The sequence below is a fragment of the Colletes latitarsis genome, chromosome 13 (genome assembly GCF_051014445.1).
Source record: "Colletes latitarsis isolate SP2378_abdomen chromosome 13, iyColLati1, whole genome shotgun sequence".
Lineage (NCBI taxonomy): Eukaryota > Metazoa > Arthropoda > Insecta > Hymenoptera > Colletidae > Colletes > Colletes latitarsis.
Genome location: NC_135146.1, coordinates 9,119,644 through 9,135,691, shown reverse-complemented (window position 1 = coordinate 9,135,691; position 16,048 = coordinate 9,119,644). Strand labels below are relative to the sequence as shown.

The window sequence follows — 16,048 nt, the reverse complement described above, 5'->3', positions numbered from 1 at the left end:
CTCCGCAGAATAACATTTAAATTGCCTTCAAAATGGAGGCCATACACGACATTAGTATTTAGAACTTTTTTTAAATATATTATTCTACTTTTCGTCGTATTAAAAATATTAAGATTTCAAAGTGTCTAAATACCTGTTAGAGTGGTTTGTTTAATTTTTCAAATTTTAAAATGTCTTTCTTCTCCGCAGAATAACATTTAAATTGCCTTCAAAATGGGGGCCATACGCGACACTAGTATTTAGAAGTTTTTTTAAATATATTATTCCATTTTTCGTCGTATTAAAAATATTAAGATTTCAAAGTGTCCAAATACCTGTCAGAGTGGTTTGTTTAATTTTTCAAATTTTAAAATGTCTTTCTTCTCCGCAGAATAACATTTAAATTGCCTTCAAAATGGAGGCCATACACGACATTAGTATTTAGAACTTTTTTTTAAATATATTATTCTACTTATCGTCGTATTAAAAATATTAAGATTTCAAAGTGTCCAAATACTTGTCAGAGTGGTTTGTTTAATTTTTCAAATTTTAAAATGTCTTTCTTCTCCGTAGGAGAACATTTAAATTGCCTTCAAAATGGGGGCCATACGCGACACTAGTATTTAGAAGTTTTTTTAAATATATTATTCCATTTTTCGTCGTATTAAAAATATTAAGATTTCAAAGTGTCCAAATACTTGTCAGAGTGGTTTGTTTAATTTTTCAAATTTTAAAATGTCTTTCTTCTCCGCAGGATAACATTTAAATTGCCTTCAAAATGGGGGCCATACGCGACACTAGTATTTAGAACTTTTTTTAAATATATTATTCTATTTTTCGTCGTATTAAAAATGTTAAGATTTCAAAGTGTCCAAATACTTGTCAGAGTGGTTTGTTTAATTTTTCAAGTTTTAAAATGTCTTCCTTCTCCGCTGGATAACATTTAAATTGCCTTCAAAATGGGGGCCATACACGACACTAGTATTTAGAACTTTTTTTAAATATATTATTCTATTTTTCGTCGTATTAAAAATATTAAGATTTCAAAGTGTCCAAATACCTGTCAGAGTGGTTTGTTTAATTTTTCAAATTTTAAAATGTCTTTCTTCTCCGCTGGATAACTATTAAATTGCCTTCAAAATGGGGGCCATACACGACATTAGTATTTAGAACTTTTTTTAAATATATTATTCTATTTTTCGTCGTATTAAAAATATTAAGATTTCAAAGTGTCCAAATACTTGTCAGAGTGGTTTGTTTAATTTTTCAAATTTTAAAATGTCTTTCTTCTCCGCTGGATAACATTTAAATTGCCTTCAAAATGGGGGCCATACGCGACACTAGTATTTAGAACTTTTTTTAAATATATTATTCTATTTTTCGTCGTATTAAAAATGTTAAGATTTCAAAGTGTCCAAATACTTGTCAGAGTGGTTTGTTTAATTTTTCAAATTTTAAAATGTCTTTCTTCTCCGCAGGATAACATTTAAATTGCCTTCAAAATGGGGGCCATACGCGACATTAGTATTTAGAACTTTTTTTAAATATATTATTCTATTTTTCGTCGTATTAAAAATATTAAGATTTCAAAGTGTCCAAATACTTGTCAGAGTGGTTTGTTTAATTTTTCAAATTTTAAAATGTCTTTCTTCTCCGCAGGATAACATTTAAATTGCCTTCAAAATGGGGGCCATACGCGACATTAGTATTTAGAACTTTTTTTAAATATATTATTCTATTTTTCGTCGTATTAAAAATATTAAGATTTCAAAGTGTCCAAATACCTGTCAGAGTGGTTTGTTTAATTTTTCAAATTTTAAAATGTCTTTCTTCTCCGCGGGATAACATTTAAATTGCCTTCAAAATGGGGCCATACGCGACATTAGTATTTAGAACTTTTTTTTAAATATATTATTCTATTTTTCGTCGTACTAAAAATATTAAGATTTCAAAGTGTCCAAATACTTGTCAGAGTGGTTTGTTTAATTTTTCAAATTTTGAAATGTCTTTCTTCTTTGCAGGATAACATTTAAATTGCCTTCAAAATGGGGGCCATGTTCAGGAGCGAGCAGATGGCCCTCTGCCAGATGTTTATTCAACCAGAGTCAGCCTACCTTTCTGTTTCTGAACTCGGCGAAACCGGGACAGTACAATTTCGTGACGTAAGTTTAATAATTATTTTATTGCTCCCTTTAACAGATTTCTCAAATATCAACAATTTCAATACGCTTCAACTAATTTATTTTTAATCTTGAGTTAAATAAAATTATAAACAACAATGATTTAGACGTTTAATACACGCTCGAATGAAGATTGAGTCGTTTGTTTGAAACGTTTTCGAGCTCTAATTGATAAAAATTTCGATTTAAATCAACTTAAATTTAAAATTTACGTCAAAAATTGATTTAAATCAATTAGAATAATTATATTATCAATTTAATCAATTTAAATTTAAAATTTAAATGAAAAATTGATTTAAATCAATTTGAATAATTATATTATCAATTTATCATTATTATTATCAATTTAAAAATCAATTTAATCAATTTAAATTTGAGATTGAAATCAAAAATTCATTTAAATCAATTTAAATAATTATATTATGAATTTAGCATTATTATTATCAATTTAAAAATCAATTTAATCAATTTAAATTTTAAATTTAAATCAATTTGAATAATTATATTACCAATTTATCATTATTATTATCAATTTAAAAATCAATTTAACCAATTTAAATTCAAAATTTAAATCAAAAATTGATTTAAAGCAATTTAAATAATTATATTATCAATTTCTCATTATTATTATTAATTTAAAAATCGATTTAATCAATTTAAATTTAAAATTGAAGTCAAAAATTGATTTAAATCAATTTAAATAATTATATTATCAATTTTTCATTATTATTATCAATTTAAAAATCGATTTAATCAATTTAAATTTAAAATTTAAATCAAAAATTGATTTAAATCAATTTAAATTTAAAATTTGAACCAAAAATTGATTTAAATCAATTTAAATAACTATATTATCAATTTAATAATCAATTTATTCAATTTAAATTTAAAATTTAAATCAAAAATTGATCTAAATCAATTTAAATAATTATATTATCAATTTATCGTTATTATTATGAATTTAAAAATCAATTCAACCAATTTAAATTTAAAATTTGAATCAAAAATTGATTTAAATCAATTTGAATAATTATATTATCAATTTATCATTATTATTATCAATTTAAAAATCAATTTAATCAATTTAAATTTAAAATTTGAACCAAAAATTGATTTAAATCAATTTAAATAACTATATTATCAATTTAATAATCAATTTATTCAATTTAAATTTAAAATTTAAATCAAAAATTGATCTAAATCAATTTAAATAATTATATTATCAATTTATCATTATTATTATCAATTTAAAAATCAATTTAATCAATTTAAATTTAAAATTTGAATCAGAAATTGATGTAAATCAATTTTAATAATTATATTATCAATTTATCATTATTATTATCAATTTAAAAATCAATTTAACCAATTTAAATTTAAAATTTGAATCAAAAATTGATTTAAATCAATTTAAATTTAAATTTTGAACCAAAAATTGATTTAAATCAATTTAAATAACTATATTATCAATTTAATAATCAATTTAATCAATTTAAATTAAAAATTTAAATCAAAAATTGATTAAAATCAATTTAAATAACTATATTATTAATTTAATAATCAATTTAATCAATTTAAATTTAAAATTTGAATCAAAAATTGATCTAAATCAATTTAAATAATTATATTATCAATTTATCATTATTATTATCAATTTAAAAATCAATTTAATCAATTTAAATTAAAAATTTAAATCAAAAATTGATTAAAATCAATTTAAATAACTGTATTATTAATTTAATAATCAATTTAATCAATTTAAATTTAAAATTTGAATCAAAAATTGATTCAAATCAATTTAAATAATTATATTATCATTTTAAAAATCAATTTAATCAATTTAAATCAGTTTAAATTTAAAATTTCGATTCAATCGATTTAAATTAATTAGTAATTCTCTTATGATCTCTTAATAGCTGAACAGCGATGTGAATTACTTCCAACGAAAGTTCGTAAACGAAGTTCGTCGATGCGACGAGATGGAACGGAAGCTCCGATACATCGAGGCGGAAGTGAGAAAGGACGAGGTGTCCATCGCTGACAATCTCACGGAATTGCCACGGGCGCCCAATCCGCGTGCAATTATTGACCTCGAGGTAAATTTTATTATTATATTTATTAAAAACCTTTTACTTAAAATTACTATCGTTGTTATTAACCCCTGGGGAAAATTTTAATGGGGGATTCTAGAGGCTAAAATAAGTCGACAATCAAGAATACTAATTTGTTGATGGAGGCTTCGTTAAAAAGTTATTAACAATTAAATTCGAAAATTTCAAATCGTTCTGGAAAAAATATTTTTGGCTGCGGGGGGTAATTACGATCATTTTTGGTGAATAGACATACCCTCGAAATCTTGCGCATTTTCGAGAAAAAAATTCGAGTAGGTGGACAAATTTTTCGATAAAATTAAAAAATTTCAAATCTTTTTGGAAAAATTATATTTGGATGTGGGGGTCAATTACAATCATTCTTGGTCAATAGACATACCCTCGAAATCCTAACCATTTTCGAGAAAAAAATTCCTTACCGAAAATATAATTTCAGGCCAACAATGCTTCCCCCAATTTCATGCTAATCTTTAAAACACCATAACATCTGAACGGATTGGACGATTTTAATGTTCCAAAATGCAAATAACGCGAATTTTAGTGAAGAATATGTAGAAATTCTAATAATATTGAAAAAGTTGTTCCTTGACCAATTAAGTGAGAAAATCCCCAAAAATATGGTCCAATTTTCAAACAGCCATAAATCCTACAATAGTGAATGTATTTGAATGAAACTTTTTTCCAAAGTAGAGCTCATGGGTACCTACAGAAAAGTATTGGACAACTTTTCTGTAGAGCGTCAAACAAAATTATTAAAAATCAAAAACGAATTTTTAAGAAAAATCGATAGTCGCCAAAATTTTTCGACGAAATTGAAAAGTTTAAAATCGTTTTGGAAAAATTATATTTGGATGCGAGGGTCAATTACAATCATACTTGGTCATTACACATACCCCAAAAATCCTACGCACTTTCGAGAAAAAAATTCATCATCGATAATATTATGTAAAACCAGAAATGGTACCCCGTAATTTCATGCGAATATTTAAAACGTTATAACTCCTGAACGGATTGGGCGATTTTAATGTTTAAAAAAGCAAACAACGCGTATTTTAGTCAAGAATATGTAGAAATCGCAAAAATATCCGAAAAATTGAACCTTGACCACGCAAAATGAGAAAAACCCCATAAAAATGGTCCAATTTTCAAACAGCCATAACTCCTACAATAGTGAATATAATTCAATGAAACTTTCTTCCAAAGTAGAGCTCATGGGTACCTACAGAAAAGTATTAGACAACTTTTCTGTAGAGCGTCAAACAAAATTACTAAAAATCAAAAACGAATTTTTAAGAAAAATCGACAGGTGCTTAATTTTTCGGTGAAAACAAGAATTTCAAATCGTTCTGGAAAAATTATTGTCCGTTGCGGGGGTCGATTACAATCATTTTTGGTGAATAGACACACCCTCGAAATCTTGCGCAATTTCGAGAAAAAAATTCGAGTAGGTGCCTAAATTATTCGACAAAATTAAAAAATTTTAAATTGTTCCTGAAAAATTATTTTTGGTTGCGAGGCACAATTACAATCATTTTTGGTGGATACATGTACCTCCAAAATCGTTCGCACTTTCGAGAAAAAAATTCGAGAAGATGTGAAATTTTTTGACGAAAAAAAAAAATTTCAAATAGTTTTGGAAAAAATATTTTCAGTTGTGGGGGTCAATTACAATCATTTTTGGTCATTACACATACCCCTGAATTCCTACGCACTTTCGAGAAAAAAATTCCTTATCGAAAATATTATGTAAATCCAGAAATGGTACCCCGAAATTTCATGCGAATCTTTAAATCGTTATAACTCCTGAATAGATTGGGGGATTTTAATGTTTCAAAAAGCAAACAACGCGTATTTTAGTCCAGAATATGTAGAAATTCTATCAATGTTGGAAAAGTTGTTCCTTGACACCGTAAAATTAGAAAAACTCCATAAAAATGGTTCAATCTTCAAACGGCCTTAACTCCTACGATAGTGAATATAATTCAATGAAACTTTTTTCTAAAATAGAGCTCATTGGTACCTACAGAAAAGTATTAAACAACTTTTCTGTAGAGCGTCAAACAAAATTATTAAAAATCAAAAACGAATTTTTAAGAAAAATCGATAGGGAGTAGGCGCCTAAATTTTTCGACGAAATTGAAAAGTTTAAAATCGTTTTGGAAAAATTATTGTCGGTTGCAGGGGTCAATTACAATAATTTTTGCTGAATAGACATAACCTCGAAATCCTATCCACATTCTGGAAAAAAATTCGAGAATGTGTGAAATTTTTCGACGAAACAAAAAATTTCAAATAGTTTTGGTAAAATTATTTTCGGTTACAGGGGGCAATTACAATCATTTCTGGTCATTCCACATACCCCAGAATTCCTACGCACTTTCGAGAAAAAAATTCATCATCGATAATATTATGTAAAACCAGAAATGGTACCCCGAAATTTCATGCGAATCTTCAAAACGTTATAACTCCTGAACGGATTGGGCGATTTCAATGTTTCAAAAAGCAAACAACGCGTATTTTTGTCGAGAATATATAAAAATTATGTCAGTGTTGGAAAAGTTGTTCCTTGACACCGTAAAATTAGAAAAACTCCATAAAAATGGCCCAATTTTCAAACGTCCATAACTTCTACAATAGTGAACGTGTCTCAATGAAATTTATTATGGAAGTTGAGCTCATGGATGTCTACGAAAAAGTACTTAAAAAAATTTCCGTAGGACGTCAAACAAATTTATTAAAAATGAATAACGAATTCTTAAGAAAAATCGATGAAGGGTGCCTAAATTATTCGACAAAATTAAGAAATTTTAAATCGTTCCAGAAAAATTATTTTTGGTTGCGAGGCTCAATTACAATCATTTTTGGTGGTTACACATACCCCCGAAATCTTGCGCATTTTCAGGAAAAAAATTCCTTACCGAAAATATAATTTCTAGTCAAAAATGTCATTCCAAAATTTTAGTGCGAATCTTTAAAAAATCATAACTTCTGAACGGATTGACGGATTTTAATGTTTAAAAAAGCAAACGACGCGTATTTTGCTAGAGAATATGTAGAAATTGCAAAAATATTCGAAAAGCTGACCATTGACCACGCAAAATGAGAGAAACCCCATAAAAATGGTCCAATTTTCAAACAGCCATAACTCCTACAATAGTGAATATAATTCAATGAAACTTTTTTCTAAAGTAGAGCTCGTGGGTACCTACAGAAAAGTATTAAACAACTTTTCTGGAGAGCGTCAAACAAAATTACTAAAAATCAAAAACGAATTTTTAAGAAAAATCGACATGGAGTAGGTGCTGATATTTTTCTGCGAAAAAAAAAATTTCAAATCGTTCTGGAAAAATTATTTTAGATTGAGGGGGTTAATTACAATCATTTTTGGTTAATAAACATACCCCCGAAATCCTACGCATTTTCGAGAAAAAAATTCGTTACTGAAAATATAATGTCTGATCAGAAATGTCACTCGACAATTTCTTGCGTATCTTTAAAACGCCATAACTTCTGAACGGATTGGCGGATTCTAATGTTTCAAACGGCAAACAACGCGTATTTTGACGAACAATATGTAGGAATTTTAACAATATTGAAAAAGTTGTCCCTTAACCCCTTAAAGATAGAAAAACCTCATAAAAATGGTCCAATTTTCAAACAGCCATAACTCCTACAATAGTGATTATAATTCAATGAAACTTTTTTCTAAAGTAGAGCTCATGGGTACCTACAGAAAAGTATTAAACAACTTTTCTGTAGAGCGTCAAACAAAATTACTAAAAATCAAAAACGAATTTTTAAGAAAAATCGACATGGAGTAGGTGCTGATATTTTTCTGCGAAAAGAAAATTTCGAATCGTTCTGAAAAAAATATTGTTAGCTGTAAGGGTCAATTAGAATCATTTTTAGTGAATAGACATACCCCCAAAATCCTGCGCATTTTCGAGAAAAAAATTCAGAATGTTTGGAACTTTAAACGTTAATAACTTTTTAACGAAGCCTCCATCGTCAAATTGGTATTCTTGATTTTCGTCTTATTTTGGCCTCCAGAATCCCCCATTAAAATTTTTCTCAGGGGTGGCTGAACACCCTGTATAATTAGCAGTTGAAAAAAAAATAATAAATGAAAAAAAAGTAGATAACTCCAAAAGGGAGATTCGAACCTACAGTCAAAAAAAGCTTTCAGTGGTTCCACAGTCTGACACTTGACTACAGCGCCAAAGGCGCCATTAGAAATATCCTCCATTCTTCAGGATATATTTCCCTCAACTTTTGGCTTCATTTTATTTTTTCAATTCTCATATAATTCTGCTCAGTGTAGAATCATTAAACAGTGTATAAAACACTCATATATTGAAGAATACATAAAAATTCAACGTGTAAGTTACTTTAATACGCAGGAAAAGAGGAAAAAATCAGTTTCTATTTTTTTCACGGCAGCGCACCAAAATGAAAAATCTGAAAAAAATTGAGAATAATACTAATAACAATACCTGTGTACTGTAAAAATATAAAAGTAATTCCGCAACTCTTTCAATGTGTAGTCGATATTTTTTGGCATTTTTTGCGGTTTTTTATTTTTTACTATCTGGTTCTCCAATCAAAAAATCTGAAAATCTCCCAAAATGTGTGTCCGGGTACCCAAAATCCCTCTGAATTTTTTCACATTTTTTTACTCAATGGGACCAGAGAAATCGTACAAAAAACATGATTTTCGTTATCACCCCATTACTACCCCTACGGTCGAGATTTCAAGCTAAAAATTGGCAGATAGGGTTCTCTTTCGATGAGCTATCGAATGACCCGTTGCACGTTCAATTTGGCTCGGGGTCACATTTGACCCACTCATTCAATTGCACCCCTTACGGTGATCAGAATCGTTGGTCACACACACCCACCCACCCACCCACCCACCCACCCACCCACACACACACACACACACACACACACACACACACACACACACACACACACAAACAAACAAACACAAACAAACAAACAAACAAAACTACTATTGGAAATAGGTGGTGGAATAAAAAAACAATTCACTTTATATAACTTTTACTTAGCTTTTACTAAACACGTGGAAGGCACGTCTTCACGCTTTCAAAGGAACGTACAGAATGAATAGGTCAGTGACGAAAAATTCGTCCCGTACCCTCAGACCCAATCGGTCCTATACTTTGTCTAAACAAGCCAAGGAAGGGACACAGCTGCACCCTCTTGACTTGTATTTTGAAACGTACGCGTCGATGGTTTTTGTCACATAAAGAAAACTTTCTCTTTTAGAAGAGAAAAACCAACAAATACAAACACACCAAAACTCTCTTTCCCCCTCTCTCTCTTTCCAAATTGTAATTCACATTTATGGCTAATGATAATGGTCTGTTCACGTAGGCTAACCTCGAGAAGACGAGTAACGACATACTAGAGCTGAGCCAAAATGCGGTGAACCTGAAGAGCAACTATCTGGAGTTGACGGAATTACGGCACGTGCTCGAGAAAACGCAAGTGTTTTTCATGGAGGTACCTAAAGTAGTTCAGCAGCTTTTGCTCATAGCATCGTCCTCCTTCATGTAATCGATGTTATCGTTCTGTCGGAGAATCAAGATTCGTATCATCTTCTTCTATATCAACAGGAAGAGGCCAATGACTCGATTACCAGGACGCTAATTAACGAGGAAGCACCGAATCCGAGCGCGGCTGGTCGAGGACGTCTCGAGTACGTCACCACACCATTTGTTACAATAATATTATCCGTTCGTTGCATCTACTTCTCCTCGTAGTATAATTGTCCATTACCCTGTGCTTGGTAAAAAAAAAGGTCCAATTTTCAAACAGCCATAACTCCTACAATAGTGAATATAATTCAATGAAACTTTTTTGTAAAGTAGAGCTCATGGGCACCTACAAAAAAGTATTAGACAACTTTTCTGTAGAGCGTCAAACAAAATTACTAAAAATCAAAAACGAATATTTAAGAAAAATCTGTAGGGAGTAGGTGCCTAAATTTTTCGACGAAATTGAAAAGTTTCAAATCGTTCTGAAAAAATTATTGTCAGTTGCGGAGGTCAATTACAATCATTTTTAGTCATTACACATACCCCCGAAATCCTAAGCACTTTCGAGAAAAAAATTCCTTACCGAAAATATTATGTAAAGCCAGAAATGGTACCCCGAAATTTCATGCGAATCTTTTAAACGTCATAACTCTTGAATGGATTGACGGATTTCAATGTTTAAAAAAGCAAACGACGCGTATTTTGCTAGAGAATATGTAGAAATCGCAAAAATATTCGAATAGTTGACCATTGACCACGCAAAATGAGAGAAACCCCATAAAAATGGTCCAATTTTTAAACAGCCATATCTCCTACAATAGTGAATATAATTCAGTGAAACTTTTTTCTAAAGTAGACCTCATGGGCACCTACAAAAAAGTATTAGACAACTTTTCTGTAGAGCGTCAAACAAAATTACTAAAAATCAAAAACGAATATTTAAGAAAAATCTGTAGGTGCCTAAATTTTTCGACGAAATTGAAAAGTTTCAAATCGTCCTAAAAAAATTATTGTCAATTGCGGGGGTCAATTACAGTCATTTTTGGTCATTACACATACCCCCGAAATCCTAAGCACTTTCGAGAAAAAAATTCCTTACCGAAAATATTATGTAAAGCCAGAAATGGTACCCCGAATTTTTCATGCGAATCTTTAAAACGTCATAACTCTTGAATGAATTGACGGATTTTAATGTTTAAAAAAGCAAACGACGCGTATTTTGCTAGAGAATATGTAGAAATCGCAAAAATATTCGAATAGTTGACCATTGACCACGCAAAATGAGAGAAACCCCATAAAAATGGTCCAATTTTCAAACAGCCATAACTCCTACAATAGTGAATATAATTCAATGAAACTTTTTTGTAAAGTAGAGCTCATAGGCACCTACAAAAAAGTATTAGACAACTTTTCTGTAGAGCGTCAAACAAAATTACTAAAAGTCAAAAACGAATATTTAAGAAAAATCTGTAGGGAGTAGGTGCCTAAATTTTTCGACGAAATTGAAAAGTTTCAAATAGTTCTGGAAAGATTATTGTCAGTTGCGGAGGTCAATTACAATCATTTTTAGTCATTACACATACCCCCGAAATTCTAAGCACTTTCGAGAAAAAAATTCCTTGCCGAAAATATTATGTAAAGCCAGAAATGGTACCCCGAAATTTCATGCGAATCTTTTAAACGTCATAACTCTTGAATGGATTGACGGATTTCAATGTTTAAAAAAGCAAACGACGCGTATTTTGCTAGAGAATATGTAGAAATCGCAAAAATATTCGAATAGTTGACCATTGACCACGCAAAATGAGAGAAACCCCATAAAAATGGTCCAATTTTCAAACAGCCATAACTCCTACAATAGTGAATATAATTCAATGAAACTTTTTTCTAAAGTAGAGCTCATGGGCACCTATAAAAAAGTATTAGACAACTTTTCTGTAGAGCGTCAAACAAAATTACTAAAAATCAAAAACGAATATTTAAGAAAAATCTGTAGGGAGTAGGTGCCTAAATTTTTCGACGAAATTGAAAAGTTTCAAATCGTTCTGGAAAAATTATTGTCGGTTACGGGGGGCAATTATTATCATTTTTGGTGAATGGACATACCCCCGAATTCCTACGCACTTTCGAGAAAAAAAATTCCTTACCGAAAATATTATGTAAAGCCAGAAATGGTACCCCGAAATTTCATGCGAATCTTTAAAACGTCATAACTCTTGAATGGATTGACGGATTTTAATGTTTAAAAAAGCAAACGACGCGTATTTTGCTAGAGAATATGTAGAAATCGCAAAAATATTCGAAAAGTTGACCATTGACCACGCAAAATGAGAGAAACCCCATAAAAATGGTCCAATTTTCAAACAGCCATAACTTCTACAATAGTGAATATAATTCAATGAAACTTTTTTGTAAAGTAGAGCTCATGGGCACCTACAAAAAAGTATTAGACAACTTGTCTGTAGAGCGTCAAACAAAATTACTAGAAATCAAAAACGAATATTTAAGAAAAATCTGTAGGGAGTAGGTGCCTAAATTTTTCGACGAAATTGAAAAGTTTCAAATCGTTTTGGAAAAATTATTGTCAGTTGCGGAGGTCAATTACAATTATTTTTGGTCATTACACATACCCCCGAAATCCTAAGCACTTTCGAGAAAAAAATTCCTTAGCGAAAATATTATGTAAAGCCAGAAATGGTACCCCGAAATTTCATGCGAATCTTTAAAACGTCATAACTCTTGAATGAATTGACGGATTTTAATGTTTAAAAAAGCAAACGACGCGTATTTTGCTAGAGAATATGTAGAAATCGCAAAAATATTCGAAAAGTTGACCATTGACCACGCAAAATGAGAGAAACCCCATAAAAATGGTCCAATTTTCAAACAGCCATAACTCCTACAATAGTGAATATAATTCAATGAAACTTTTTTCCAAAGTAGAGCTCATGGGCACCTACAAAAAAGTATTTGACAACTTTTCTGTAGAGCGTCAAACAAAATTACTAGAAATCAAAAACGAATATTTAAGAAAAATCTGTAGGGAGTAGGTGCCTAAATTTTTCGACGAAATTGAAAAGTTTCAAATCGTTCTGAAAAAATTATTGTCAGTTGCGGAGGTCAATTACAATCATTTTTGGTCATTACACATGCCCCCGAAATCCTAAGCACTTTCGAGAAAAAAATTCCTTACCGAAAATATTATGTAAAGCCAGAAATGGTACCCCGAAATTTCATGCGAATCTTTAAAACGTCATAACTCTTGAATGAATTGACGGATTTTAATGTTTAAAAAAGCAAACGACGCGTATTTTGCTAGAGAATATGTAGAAATCGCAAAAATATTCGAAAAGTTGACCATTGACCACGCAAAATGAGAGAAACCCCATAAAAATGGTCCAATTTTCAAACAGCCATAACTTCTACAATAGTGAATATAATTCAATGAACCTTTTTTCTAAAGTAGAGCTCATGGGCACCTACAAAATAGTATTAGACAACTTTTCTGTAGAGCGTCAAACAAAATTACTAGAAATCAAAAACGAATATTTAAGAAAAATCTGTAGGGAGTAGGTGCCTAAATTTTTCGACGAAATTGAAAAGTTTCAAATCGTTCTGGAAAAATTATTGTCGGTTGCAGGGGTCAGTTACAATCATTTTTGGTCATTACACATACCCCCGAAATCCTAAGCACTTTCGAGAAAAAAATTCCTTAGCGTAAATATTATGTAAAGCCAGAAATGGTTCCCCGAAATTTCATGCGAATCTTTAAAACGTCATAACTCTTGAATGGATTGACGGATTTTAATGTTTAAAAAAGCAAACGACGCATATTTTGCTAGGGAATATATAGAAATCGCAAAAATATTCGAAAAGTTGACCATTGACCACGCAAAATGAGAGAAACCCCATAAAAATGGTCCAATTTTCAAATAGCCATAACTTCTACAATAGTGAATATAATTCAGTGAAACTTTTTTGTAAAGTAGAGCTCATGGGCACCTACAAAAAAGTATTAGACAACTTTTCTGTAGAGCGTCAAACAAAATTACTAAAAATCAAAAACCAATATTTAAGAAAAATCTGTAGGGAGTAGGTGCCTAAATTTTTCGACGAAATTGAAAAGTTTCAAATCGTTTTGGAAAAATTATTGTCGGTTGCGGGGGTCAGTTACAATCATTTTTGGTGAATAGGCATACCTGCGAATTCCTACGCAATTTTGAGAAAAAAATTCGAGTAGGTGGGCAAATTTTTCGACAAAATTAAAAAATTTCAAATCTTTGTGGAAAAATTATATTTGGATGCGGGGGTCAATTACAATCATTTTTGGTCATTAGATATATCCTCGAAATCCTACACGCCTTCGAGAAAAAAAATTCTTTACCGAAAATATAATTTCAGGCCAGAAATGCTTCCTCGAAATATCATGCAAATGTTTAAAATGTCATAACTTCTGAACGGGTTGGAGGATTTTAATGTTTCAAAAGGCAAACAATGCGTATTTTAGTGAAGAATATGTAGAAATTCCAAGAATATTCGAAAAGGTGTGCCTTAACACCGTGAAGTGACAAAAACCCCATAAAAATGGCCCAATCTTCAAACGTCTATAACTTCTACAATAGTGAACGTATCTCAATGAAATTTAGTATGGAAGTGGAGCTCATGGATGCCTACAAAAAAGTACTTAAAAAAATTTCCGTAGGACGTCAAATAAATTTATTAAAAAAATTGTGCTCCTGTTTATTATGGAAAATTCTTCTTTGCGCAAAGTACCAATTCTAATATTGTTCCTTGTAATTGTTCTTTCAGATTCGTTGCTGGGGTAATTAATCGAGAACGAGTGCCTGCTTTCGAACGAATGCTGTGGCGAATATGCCGTGGAAACGTATTTTTACGTCAGGCTGAATTGGAGAAGCCATTGGAGGATCCAGCTACTGTTAGTATCTTTCTTTGGTAAACCTTACGTTTAAGGGAGGCAGCGATGACCTTATATGTTGTCAAGGTCACCCCCTGGATGACCCTCACGGTTTCAGCCGTCGTTCATTTTTTATTAGAAAGTTATTAATAAAATTGTATTATTAGTATTACACTAGAATTTGCGTATACGTATACTCAATGTGACCTTGACGTTCACACAGTTTATGAAGGTCACACTCGTGAGCATCCCCGAAGAAGTTATAGCTATTTCTCGTTTTTTTATTAACCCTTTGCACTCGAGAGGTGACTCTCACTCGCCATGTGGTTTGATGCCGCAACTCTAATGTTCTAACTTCTAATAATCTAACGAAGTGTAAAATGACACCCCTTTAAATGGAGATAGGACTTTCTTATCTGAAATCAGTCCGCAACTAGGAACCTGACAGTCGTAGCAGAGAGACTACTAAAGTTAAAGTTTTTGATCCCTAAAAGCATGGAACGTAATACTGAAATAAATTCAAGTGAAGATGAGTTCGATTTCACGATGCTCAACGAGGAAATTACGTCTCTACACAGAGAGCTTGACGATACAGACAATAAAAGCGGTAGTGACGAAGTAAGAGGTGTAAGAAGGCGAAAGATCAGAGTAATAGACAGTGAATGTGACATTTTCGAGAAAAAAATTCCTTACCGAAAATATGATTTCTAACCAGAAATGTCACTCGAAAATTTCTAGCGTATCTTTAAAACGCCATAACTTCTGAACGGATTGGAGGATTTTAATGTTTCAAACGGCAAACAACGCGTATTTTGAAGAAGAATATATAGAAATTCTAACAATATTGAAAAAGTTGTTTCTTGACCCCACAAAATGAGAAAAACCCCATGAAAATGGTCCAATTTTGTAACAGCCATAACTCCTATAATAGTGAATACATTTCAATGAAACTTTTTTCTGAAGTAGAGCCCATAGGTACCTACAAAAAAGTATTAAACAACTTTTCCGTAGGGCGTCAAACAAAATTATTAAAAATGAATAACGACTATTCAAGAAAAATCGACAGGGGGTAAATTTCTCGGTGAAAAAAAAAATTTGAATCTTTCCAAAAAAATTATTTCTAGGTTCTGGGGTCAAACACAACCAGTTTTGGTGAACACACATACCCCCAAAATCCTACGTACTTTCGAGAAAAAAATTCAGGATGGTGGACAAATTTTTCAGCGAAATAAAAAAATTTCAAATCATTCTGGAAAAATTATTTTCCGTTGCAGGGCTCAATTGTAAGCATTTTTGGTGAAT

At 30.9% G+C, this 16,048-nt stretch overlaps 1 protein-coding gene across 2 annotated transcripts in view; it reads left to right on the top strand.

Annotated features, from left to right (window-relative positions):
- Vha100-2 (V-type ATPase subunit a family protein Vha100-2) overlaps positions 1-16,048 on the top strand; it is a 117,431-nt gene that overhangs the window by 70,534 nt on the left and 30,849 nt on the right. For both annotated transcript variants that reach the window (XM_076780782.1, XM_076780784.1), the window contains exons 2-6: positions 2,001-2,141; positions 4,076-4,255; positions 9,668-9,796; positions 9,910-9,992; positions 14,641-14,767. In XM_076780782.1, the coding sequence (XP_076636897.1) occupies positions 2,025-2,141; positions 4,076-4,255; positions 9,668-9,796; positions 9,910-9,992; positions 14,641-14,767 (636 nt within the window). In that variant the 5' untranslated portion in view covers positions 2,001-2,024. The remainder of the gene's footprint in view (positions 1-2,000; positions 2,142-4,075; positions 4,256-9,667; positions 9,797-9,909; positions 9,993-14,640; positions 14,768-16,048) is intronic.